At 43.6% G+C, this 12451-nt stretch overlaps 1 protein-coding gene across 3 annotated transcripts in view; it reads right to left on the bottom strand.

Annotated features, from left to right (window-relative positions):
- LOC308385240 (transcription factor E2F3-like) overlaps positions 1-12451 on the bottom strand; it is an 86537-nt gene that overhangs the window by 69257 nt on the left and 4829 nt on the right. For 2 of the 3 annotated variants that reach the window (XM_080864053.1, XM_080864052.1), the window contains exons 3-7: positions 11185-11413; positions 10561-10695; positions 9218-9329; positions 8921-9101; positions 6260-8721 (exon numbers count right to left, since the gene is read on the bottom strand). In XM_080864053.1, coding sequence (XP_080720179.1) covers positions 8462-8721; positions 8921-9101; positions 9218-9329; positions 10561-10695; positions 11185-11413 — 917 coding nt within the window. In that variant the 3' untranslated portion in view covers positions 6260-8461. Of the gene's footprint in view, positions 1-6259; positions 8722-8920; positions 9102-9217; positions 9330-10560; positions 10696-11184; positions 11414-12451 lie in introns of those variants that run through there. The other variant, XM_080864054.1, reaches the window with a different exon arrangement.

Genomic DNA, 12451 nt, shown 5'->3' on the forward strand with positions numbered 1-12451 from the left:
TAATCCAATATATGGCTTTTTACTAGTGCTCACATATTCCAAATATAATAGAAACCAAAGAAGCTGCTCGTAATGATATATTTTTGGGGGTGTTTAAAATGGTATTAAAGATCTCACAATCGTGGTTGTTGAATCTAGTCATTAAAAGTTATTGGGTTTACCGAACATTGTGGGTGTTCACAATTTCCAAATGAGACAGTCATATACAGCACTCATTTCAAACGCACATAAACTCTGCTGAGAAAAGGTAAACAAGCCATGCATTTCTGTCTGTCTCTGACTCAACCCGTTAGTTCAGATTTAAATTAAGTTTCAAGTCACGCTGATTTTTTTTCTTTTTAGTAAACTTAGTGAACTACACCTCCGAACTTGAGCTGTCATTTATTGGTTGACTCGTGCAGTGTCGCCCTCCATGTGGCAGGAGAATTTTGGGACAGAGAGTGTGTCACTTAAAACACTTTAAAATACATGGATGTGAAAATGTTCCATAGCCCATTTATTCCCATTACTCATGAAATGAACGAATCATTTGGTTCATATGGTCTAAATTACTCTTAGAGCAGAGGTCTCAAACATAAGGCCCGGGGACCAGAATCGGCCCAGCGAAGTCTCCAATACAGCCTAATGGGAAAATATGAAGGAGGACACAAATTTAACTGTGTTTTCATATATTTCAGATATTTTTCATATATTGAATACATGTCTTTTTTTTAAATGAAGATTTCTGATTTATTAAACCTGTAATTAAATTTCTGTACACTGAGAAACTGAAGTTTTGCTGGTACAAACCATGTGTGTAACCTGGCATTGTGAAAAGAGTTTGACATCTCTGCTTGAGAGGGTTGAAATAAGAGGATGAAATGGTTTGATAAGAAGGAAAATATGTAACTGAACAGTCTCTTTTTGGTTCTTTGGGTGTGTGGGGGTTTCCATATGTGGACTGTTTAAACAACAGCTTGTGTCTTCATACATTTTTAACTCTTTTCGCCATAAAGACGGCAGTCACTGCTGTATCTGTAGGGTAGAGGTGAACATTTTATTTTGTCAAGAAACATTTTGAGGAAAGGGACATTTGAGTCCAGCTGATTAATACCCAAACACCTTGACGTTGTCGACCTCTGAAGGAACTGAGAGCCAAAGGAGTGCAAATCATGTTATTATGGAGTAAAAACACAGTGACTCAACATCTCCTGACCTCTGGACGAACTCCACCAGCAGCTGAGCTTATAAACCCACTAACAGAGTTTAGCGTGCTGCCCTTTCAGTCACTCTTTACATGAATGAAACTGTGCTGGACTGTGACAACAAGTGTGTGCAGAGAAAACAGGAAGAAGGTAAACAGCCAATTCTGCCTCGGGCTGGTCCACCTGCACTGATCAGGCTTTGACGCGTGTATGCACTGTTTAAACTGCACTTACTTCTTTGTGAGATAACAAAGATGGATAAAGGTGTGCCTGCGAGTGCTTTTTGCATGTGCTGCTGCATCGCTGCCGCCCACTGATCTCTCTGTCCGCGCCTAGAGGCCCTCTGAGGCCACGTGCGTAGCAAAACAAGCGCACCTGTGTCTTCGGTCTACGCCGCGCAACCCGAGCTTACGGGTGATGAATCAAACTACTCCCGTCCTGCTTTCTCACTATTCATTTCATTCATAAACCCAAAAATACTGCACAAGTCGTCGATTGGCTGGGGCGGCGCTACGCAAAAAGACGCCGTACTCTCCCCCGCCAATGAGAGACGAATAGTACGCTCGCTCCATCTCTCTCCTGGTTTTCATGCTCCCTCTTTAACCCTCTCTTATTTTTCACTCTCTCTCTCTCTCAGCCTCAGTGCATTACAGCAGTCAAAACAACCGCCTGGCTGAAGAGAGCATAGCGCAGAAACAAGTGCTGCATTTTCAGGGGGTAAAGGGAAGGAACAGCTGGGCAAGCCTACCAACCTGCAGCGTCACATGCCTCGAGTCACTCCTAAAACCCCCTTCCCTGAGGGAGTGAGCCTTAAGTGATGATGACTTAGTCCTATGTCACACTTTAAGCCAAGCCATCTGTGTGTTTTGTCCAGTGCTTCAAAACCTTCAAAGCCACCACATATCATGTACTTGCAGCCAACAAGGAAAAGCACTTAAAAAAAATAAATAAAAGAAACCTCACAGAATGATTGATCGCCCGATTGACAGTTGTATCGACTGAACTTTAAGTGAGCCCTCTTGAGATGGGAAGGTGGTTGACGTCGGACCTAATTCAATATGACCCAATTCAATATTCACTTTCCCCCCCTTCCTCCGATGTGCAAATCTTAAGCGACACAGAGAAGAGCAAAAAAAAAAGAAGAAACAACAACAAGAGAAGCACACATGAATCAATAATAGCAGTGATCCAGTGACTTCATGAACTCGGTGTGAGTGTGCCACTGTTTGTGGGGAACTGGGTTGACAGGGTTCATGAGGGGTTTTTAAGGTACCACACTGCCATCTATAGTCAGGCTCGAAGGCTGTAGGCACCTGACGGATTACATCATCATGTCGAGGGCGATGATGTGTTTTTCTAAGATGCTGTGGCTCAGACAAAGAGAAGTAGGGACGGGAAAAGAAGAACAAAAGTTTACAAGGTGCGGGTGCTTCTGTATAAATAAAGAGGAACATCAGAGGCACTTCTTTTTTTAAACTGAGCTTTAGAAGATTTTAGATCACTTTTTTTTTTTTTTTTTTAAAAGAACCCTGATTTAATCAGCGATCATCTGACAATAACACCCACATCTACCAATGTGCCACAGAGGATTTCAGCTGTGGAGCAATGTTTCAGTCTCACTAACATGTTCTCCTTCCTCCAACCATGAAAGTCGGGCAAATACATTCAATGTAATTACCAGTCTCTCCTTTCATATCCAGTAAGCGGCCTAAGGATATGGTAATCTGATCAGCAGAGTCAATGATGTCAGTCAAACCTGCATTTTAACCCCGCTCTCCTGGCTCCTCTGAAGCCGCTAATGCCTCCAAAACTGATTCAGATTACATGTCTGATAAGTAGCCTGGGGCGATCTTGGCGACTTCACTTGAATGAGATGACAAACTGTCACATCGTCATGTCAGCAGGCGCCTGGTCCTTGCACAAGTGGGCACGGGGAATAAATATAGCTCCGACAGCTCAGGGAGGTGATGTTTGCGGCTGAAACAAAACAGAGCACGTGGGTGTTCAGTTTGACACAGAGCCTGTTCCTGCTGATTTTTTCCGTAAAGGATGACTAAAACTTTCCTTCCGCTATTTAGATTTAACGTGACCAGCAAGGCGCCACGTTATATCATCGCAACCCCGTTCCCACTTCAATTTATACAAGCCGCTTCTCAGATGGGCAACACTTTATGGCACAGTTTGAAAACAACACAAGCTTGTGAAAATGTAATTGAAGGATTCTGTGGGATCTCAGTGCCTCCTAGTGGCAGAGAGATCCCACTAGTGCACTGCACTGGGGGTTACACGGCAATTAGGATGGTTAAAGAAAACTGAAGCTTTGTTACTGCTATTAAACAGCATGAACACTAAACAGAAGCACAGAACATGACTGTTGTTGTGTAGCAGGTAACGTCAAGCTGCTTCATCCTGGTGCGTAGTTTGGGATCTTAAAAGCACACACTGGGACTGTACCAAAGCAAAACAGCTGATCTCCCCACACTGTGGAAACATTTAGAAGTGCTCAACTGCATGGATTTAAAAGAAAATACACTGCTGAAAGAAATGACAGAAAGATGGATTCTCCCCACCCGTCCATGTCTGTCACATGTGGTCAGGGTGAACCTGCTCTCACCTGTGACAAGCACAGAGCGCCAGTGGTGGACCTGCTAATTCTTGTATTCTATGGCAAATGCCAATTCTGTGCTGGGCAGTGAGCACAAGCCCCATTAGAGAGTCCTCAGGCCCCCCTCATGAGGTCATTTTGCACCTCTGGCAGTGCTCGACCTGTTCCTCCTTACTCAAAGGAGCAGATACAAGGCCTGCTGATGGGTTAAGGACCATCTACGACCCTGTCCAGCTCTCCTGGAATCTCCTCCATGCTCTTGAGACTGTGCTGGGAGACACAGCAAAGCTTCTGGCAGTGGTGCATACTGATATGCCATCCTGGAGGATTTGTATTACCTGTCCAACGTGTGTAGGGTCCAAGTATTACCTCATGCTACCCGTAGCGACACCGACCCAAGCTAAGTGCAAAACTAGTGAAAATACAGTGAGAACAGATGACGTGGGGAATAATGTCAGTGGCCTTGACCTGTGAATCCTGTATTTGCAGTGTCTCATTGTTGCCCTTGTAATGCACCTGTTGTTAATTTCATTAACACCAAAGCAGCTGAAACTGATTAACACCCCCCTCTGCTACCTAACTGACCACATCAATATAAAGTTTCAACTCTGTTGAACTTCCCACACGTCACAACCTTGAGCCAAAAGCACATTTTTCTCCATGACCAACTTTGAACATCGCTAACGTGGATATATCAGTTTCAAAAGCAAAGCTCTCCCAGTTGATTGTCTGTAGTGCAGAGTAACAGAAACAAGCCTTGGGGCCTTGGATCTTTTTTCTGCTTTCTGATAATTCACAGAGGAAAACTTGAAAAGTGCTTTTTGTGTAAACTTTAAAGGATTGTATCAGCATGTGGGAGAGCTGGCTCATCAAAACAAGATCCATCTTCTGAAAGCTTACCCTTTTACCTTTTAATACCCAGCACACTTAAAATTATTGTTAAAATAATTTTCCAATATAGTGAAAATTTAACAACCACAAATTTGAAGCCTTCAGTGTTTAATAAGCTTTACTTAAGCACACTTTCTTATATTGTTTTTAAGTAGTCGGGGACAGCTCTCCAGGCTTCTTGAAGGACAGTCAAAGCTCTTCTTTGGGTGTTGCCTCTTGTTGATGATCCCATATTGTTTTAATAATGCTGAGGTCCTGGCTGTGGGGAGGCCAGTCCATGTCTGATCATGTACAATTGTGGTTTGTTTGTGTCTTTTCCACTCGAGGCATGTTTTTAGTGCACGCAACGCAAACCAAATGCTTCCCCGATGACACTGAATGCTGGATCACAATCCAACAGTAGTTGGACAAGATCTCAAACACCGCTGTCTGAGATGCAAGCCAAACTATAACCGAGCCTCCACCGTTTTACCTCTCTCCTGACAGTCCGTACAAATTGATTTGAAACAAATATTTCAAAATTGTTTTTCATTTCATTCGAACTGTTGCCACCCATTTTCAGTCTTGTAATTTGTAATGTGTTCTGCAATTTGCCATATCTCAGTCTTTTCTCTTCCCTTTCTTAAGAAGGGAACAGTAGATTGAATCAACTGAAGGGCCAGATCCATCTCTCAGGTCCTGTGTCAAGTTGTTTTTGACCTAGTAAATCTTTGGGAATCAGCTTGTTGGCACAAAAATACTATTTTATGCCATTGGCTCATTAAATAGGAACTAATTGTGAGCGTTTTTTTTTTTTTTTTTTTTACAAGCTGCTTGTAACAAAGTGCCAAATGATACAATTTCAAACTGGTCCTTTGCTAAGTTGTCCGTTATGTGGAGACAACACCAGCTCATCTCTTGAGTTGGCGCTTATTTTTCCTCCCCCACACACACACTTTAATGATTCATAGGTCAGTGTTACATGATCTAATTGATTTAAGGCTTACACTACCACTTAAATCAACTAGTCTGAAAACATTTAACAGGCATTAGAGCAGGAGCGTCCAACTCCAGGCCTCAAGTGCTGGTGTCCTGCAGGTTATAGATGTGTCCTTGATCCACACAGCTGATTTAAATGGCTAAATTTCCTTCTCAACATGTCTTGAAGTTCTCCAGAGGCCTGATAATGAACTAATCATTTGATTCAGGTGTGTTGACCCAGGGTGAGATCTAAAACTTGCAGGACACCGGCCCTTGAGGCCTGGAGTTGGACACCCCTGCATTAGAGGATCCAATGTTCATTTAAAGCTCTTTTTAATCTCAGTAGCTTTGCACGATTCAGACCTGTGTGTCTTCTACTTATACTGGCTGCCTGTATTAAAACTGTCTTCTTCTGACCCTTATAAACAGAAACTCTGGACAGCAGTTGTGATCCACTCTCAGTGACATCATAGAGAGCCACGAGTTGGAAAAACTCTTAAACTTTAACATTCAGTGCTGTCTGAATATAAGGAAAAGCATAATGAGAGTAATTTAACGTGGACTCACTGAAAAGCAAAATGTAATTTAAAAATAAGAGAAAACAGAATAGACTTGGGAATTAATAAGTAAATGAGCTCAAATTTATTCAAGTTTTGATACAATATTTAACAGAAATGACCCTCAGTAGAGGTCTTCTGGCTACAAAGCAGCATTAGGGGGACAGAATCAGTGGTAAAAAGAGGCTCTCGAGTGAGAATGAATCTAACTGAACACAAAACTGATGCGAATACGTGAACAACAGTAAAAATAACATGAGGGGAAAAACCTGAAGCTTTAGATTTGATCTTAGTGTCGAATTGTTAAAAACACAGAAAACAGTTTTTCCTTTCACAGCCTCCCGACTCTGCCAAGCAAACATAACACACATTGTGAAGAGACTAGCCCACTCTGTGGATTACAGAACACCAGATCTGAGTGCCAACAGTGGTTAGCCGTTCAATGCCTCGTAAATACAGCAGTTGAGCCACTCGAGCCGGGCGCTGTCCTAGTTTGATACTGACAACAAATGACAAGAATTCTGGTGAGCATTCATGAGAGATGCTCAAGTGAGCATGAAAAGGGTTTAGTGTTACAGTCCTTTCATCAGCAGAAGCCCTTTCATTCTCCAAGAACGATGACAAAACAGTTCACCCGAATGCAACATGTTTGTTTTTAGTGGCGCCGAACACAACCTCGCTGAAGTGTGCGCCGTGAAAAAGGCACAATTTAAAATGTTCTGTAAACAAGAACGGGCTTTAAATGGTAGAGCCTCTCCTATGTGCTTTTAGTGGTTCAGCGTGTCATCATCAGACAATCCTGCTCCTCTTAACAGCTAAGAGAGCGCAAACAGGCCGCAGCGGTACCTGAGAAAGTGACCTGCTGAAATGTCTGCCATCATAATTAGTGTCATTTTAAACTGGCGATCAATATTAAAGCAAAGCTCTCGTACACGTCAAACTCTGGACAACATTGTAAATACCAGAGCCCGACAGATATCAGCCGATATCAGCATTTCTAATGGCGCATTAAAGTTGAAAAGTGGAAAGAAGACATGGCTGTAGAGCATATTTTGAGTGTTGATGTTGCAAACTTTTAGTTCAGAGATCACTCCTCTGTGACTTCTCAGTAAGCAACACCTGTTTGTTACACCATAGACAACAAGCAGCTGATCTGAGCACCTCCAGTTAGAGTGCTTTTAAACTACATGAGCCAAATCTTATGGAAATGTGGTTATGCTAAATATTGCTGCTTATGTGTCGGATTTTTAAATTGCCGGATATCAGTTTAGGTCTTAGTCATCCTACATCAGTGGGGCTCTGGTAAATACTGTGTATGAATCAGCCTTTAACTTATGAAATTGCACCAGGTGTAAAAGCTACTGGAACCCTGAGAAAAGCCAACACGGGCTTATAGCACACTGTGCTATGAGGCGTTCAGTTTAAGTAGCACAGAGTAATGCACTGTTCCAACACATCAGTAAACCTTAACAGTCATTGGTCATAGCCTAACCAATCAACATTCACCTGTTACTTTGTTATGTCATCACAAACGGCTTCATAGCCAAAATCTTTATTCCGTCACGCTGAGCCGCAAACTCAGTCTTAAAATGCACATCGAGACGATTCAAATGACCTCGATGCAATACGATAAATCTGAGGGCAATGAGAGCACGTGCTTGGACCGATAAATCCTCCTGACTTAAGGTATCTGAAACGAAAAACCTGGATGGGAGAATGCCAAATAATGGACAGGTTTGCTTTAAACGCATCACTGCAAGATGATACAAGACCAGCTGTAACTAATAAGACACAAATCTGCATTAGTATCTCCAACAAGTCGAGTGAATCAGTAATAAAGCACAACAATGTTCATCAAACAGTTGTGTACGAATGCCATCTGCAGCTGTTTGTCATCACAGAGCTCCAAAACAAGCAGCAAGAGTCTAATGAATGACTTTGGACAGACTTCTAAACCTTTGGTGTACGTCACCTCTCCAGACCAGTTCACAGTGTCCCTGTAACTGACAAAGCTCTGGGTTCAAATCAGTCCTTTTTGTTGACACTGAAATACTGACATTGTGGAGAAGAGCTGTCAAAAAGGCCTCAAAACAGAAACATGCCTCAGAACGCGTGTCAGCTCGTCCAAAAGAGAAGAAAAGAGGCCTGGATGGCAATGGAATTACATGGAAGGCTCCTTCACTAGTTTGGCTCCTTCAACTAGTTTATTGGATCCTGTTCATATCCCATTTACATGGAAATTCTATTAATTCCTTCACATCTGTTCAGAGAAGCGGAATATCCTGAGGCAACTGGTCCAAGTCGACAGAGGAGAAGAGGTCAGTGATGCCCTCCCCGTCAGCCACGCTCACAACGCAGCCCTCCTCATTGTGAGAGAAGGCCACAGGGGGACTGAGAGCAACAAAACTGCACTCAGAGGGGGGCTGGGGGGAGGTGAGAGTGGAGGGCATAGGAGAGCGCTTCTGTGTCGGCTCAGGCTGAAGCTTGGAGAGATTATCAATTCCACAACTGCTGTTAGCGTTTTCTGGAATGACACGGGAGTGTGAATGAGGAGACACCGGTGAGGAAGAAAGTGATCAAATCACCCAAAAATCTCAAAACAGAGTTGGAGCTGGGCATAGTACTGTTCAAGGCTCCTGTGACAGCAACGCGGTTACGGTGATACGTCGTTTCCTTGTCCTCTGTGGCACCAGAGCGACAGGATGCTCAAACACAAGACTCACCTCTGGAAGACTGAGCGAAGGCCGCGAAGGGCAAATCGAGCATGGAGTCACTGTCATTTAAATGACTTCCACTGCCCTCGTCAGCAGCTGAATAACCTGTAGCTTCGATGGGGAGGGGCTCATCGGAGCACATGAACACATCAATGGGTCCCTGAGTGCTGCTGAGGTGGATCTGCAGGCTCTGAGCATTGAGAAAGCAGACACGTGGATTTATGATTAACGACTCAAAAACAGCAGCAGTTCCACTAGAGAACAGAAATGACTAATAATCTTACACCTTGTCCGACTGACATGTACCTCGTCTGGGTGTGGCACTACGAGTTGAGTCTCTGTGGGGGCTTTGATCACGATCACAGTCTGATCTTTCAGAGCGGGAATCCTATAGATATCCTTGTAAGTCAAATAGGCGTATGTGAGCCACAAAGTCAAGGAAGACAATAAAAACAACAGACTGGTGTTTGTGTGCCGCTGGAGCTTAGAGTTCAGCGGACTCCAAAACTCATGCACGTGTCGCACCAGCAGTGTGGTTTCACCTACATCGTGTCAGCTTTTCAAATCATAACTGTACGACTGCAGGACACCGCATGCTCACACTGCAACAGTTTCTTTATCACAAGGTAGACCTGTTTTCTTTACACCAATATGAGCCACAATTCATAAAACAAACACCAAAAAAACAAAAACAAACAAACACTATTGACCCATTAGGAAGGTGTTTTTCCCCCTGCCACAGGAGAGGCAGATTTATCCCACTTTTAGCCAAGCCGGCAATTAAATACAATACATTTGTGATAATACATCAATCAAATGTGATCAAGTGGCAAAATTCACACATTTGTTGCCAACTACAAACATCAAAACTCACATTAACTACTGGCCAAAATGTCACTGATGTAAAACAGGCATTCCCAACAAATATGACAGAGCTGCTGCAGGTGGGATTTAACTACAAAATGACCGGCACGCTCTTTAACGCAGGCACAGTGCAATCAGTCCGTCTGCGGTTATGAATTGGATGGCAGTTATTTTCAAACCTGCAGTTGGTCTGAGCCATTCCACGATTGCTGGGAGACAAACTGCCCTCCCACCAGGCAACCAACCACCCTGTAATTGAAAGCGGGCGTTGTGGACCAGCTGGTTGCTGCAACTACTTGGAATCGGCCATCAAATTTGATTTGAAAAGATAAATAAAAAATTCAACACAATCACCAGACAACCACTGCTTTTTATTAACCACAAGGCAGGTGCGTTCTGAAACATTAGTGATAATTAATTCCAGGTATTGTTTGCTCTTTGAAAGCTAGTATTTTTCCTTGATTGGAACAAATAAACTTTTCCTCCTTTATGCCAACAGCACACACACCACTACAGTAAAGACTGTCTCTGGTCAGCCATTATTAAATGTTGACAGTTTACAAAGAAAGAAATGTACCTCTAGTGCCACCTGCATGTCTCATGAAGTCAATGCAGTTTGAAAGGCAGACATACTGAGACTTTGAGAACAACTCAGGGCTCCTGGTGCTGTTACTTTAACGGCAAACACTAATATTTTTATCCTAGCAGTTTTACCCATTAAACCTGCCTTCAGAGTATTTCCTGGGTGACAATAAAGAGTGAAATGAAGCTGAACAGACAAAGGATATCTGTGACTGTGGCAGTCCTCACACAGCTCATGAATCTGCTCCGTACAGCTTTGGATCAGCTCGTCCAGCTTCCTCTCCTCCTCGCCAAGAGCCTTTAGCACAGGCTGATAGTCTTCATTCAGTTGTCCGCCCCTGTGCACAAGCATTCAAAAACACCCAGGTCAACAGCGAAACAAGCAACACTCAAGTTATCCAATGTGTCTGAGCATTAGGAGCAGAAAAAAAGCCCCCTTGCCCTACTAAATACAGTGGCTTGCAAAAGTATTCGATTACACACAGGTGCACTCTATTTAGTCATTAGCACTCATCAGGCAATGTCTATGGGCAACTTACTGCACTCAGACCAAAGGGGGCTGAATAATTACACACACCCCACTTTTCAGTTATTTATTTGTAAAACATGTTTGGAATCATGAATGATTTTCGTTCCACTTTTCACGTGTGCACCACTTTGTTTTGGTCTTTCACGTGGAATTCCAATAAAATTGATTCATGTTTGTGGCTGTAATGTGACAAAATGTGGGAAAATTCTAGGGGGCCGAATACTTTTGCAAGCCACTGTATACATTTATGCATAAAATGGGTCTATGTTTGTTACTTACTGGCCCAGTTTATACTTACCACCACTGGATGTGGTTTTTAGACTTCTTTTTGATGAGCTGGATCCCTTCAAGGACGTTTGTGATATCATAGATGCGCCTCTTAGAGGCGCCAAGTTCCCGACACACTACGTTTAAATCCAAAACCCCATCGGCGGAGCACCTCAGGAGCTCTGCAAACTTCCGGGTCAAGAGACCCAGTGACGTATCGAAGCGTGACCTCTCCCGCTTGCACATTAGGGAACCGAGACCTGGAGGATAAACGGACAGGTGGAGACTGAGATGTTTTCTTGCTGGTAATGGCTGCACCATAGGAGTATCTCTTAACCCCCCTTTTCCTTGACTACCTACTCAGATCAACTCGGCACGGTTTGCCGTGATTTTCAGGATTTTCCATTAGGTTATAGTATCTGGCTAGGTTATAGTTGCCCTGGAGGCAACAGCTACAGCAGGAATAAGGTTGGCTGGTGCTTGTGTATGTGTGATGGTCTGTCAGAACTTTCTCTCAACAAGATAGTTTTACATGCATGTAGCTGAGATTACAGTTAAGGCTGAGTTCAAAGATGGGCAGCGTCTGACTGCCTAGTTAGTGAGTAAGGCTGCCATTCATGACCCAAAAACTTCAAAATGTTAATCCTTGTGATAATCATCAAGTCCCCCAAACTGGATCTGTCACTGACTCATTCAAGGATGAAGATGACGCCAATTTTGAGTTTGAGTTTTTTTACCAGCACAGTTCTGCATTCTAAATCCGTAGGCTTTAAGATGAATCTGGTGACCCTTTGCATCTATAGCAGCTTCTACTGTTCTGGGAAGACTTGCTACAAGATTGAGTGTGTGTGAGACTTTTTGCCCTGCTGATCCAGCAGAGCACTTATGAGGTCAAATGCTGATGTTGGAATTAGAAAGTCTGACTTGCTGTTGCAGTCCTAGAGTCCAGTGAATACGTTACACCACTCTGTCTGATGCAATCTGGAACTACTGTCCATCATGTGTCGTCCTTTTTATCTACCTCGGGAATTTGCATCGGTCATTGTAAGTGCCGTTTATATTCCACCACAAGCGGACACGGTCACCGCCTTATGCGAGCTGCATGAGGCACTCACACAGCACCAGACACAACACCGGGACGCTGCGCTTATTGTGACGGGGGACTTTAATAGCGCCAACCTCAAACGCGCAGCGCCGAACTTTTATCAACACATCACCTGCCCCACCAGGGGTGAAAGGACACTGGACCACTGCTACACTACGGTCAAGGACGGCTACAAGGCACAATCCCGCCCCCC

Source organism: Rhamphochromis sp. 'chilingali', assembly GCF_963969265.1.
Source record: "Rhamphochromis sp. 'chilingali' genome assembly, chromosome: 17".
Taxonomy (NCBI): domain Eukaryota; kingdom Metazoa; phylum Chordata; class Actinopteri; order Cichliformes; family Cichlidae; genus Rhamphochromis; species Rhamphochromis sp. 'chilingali'.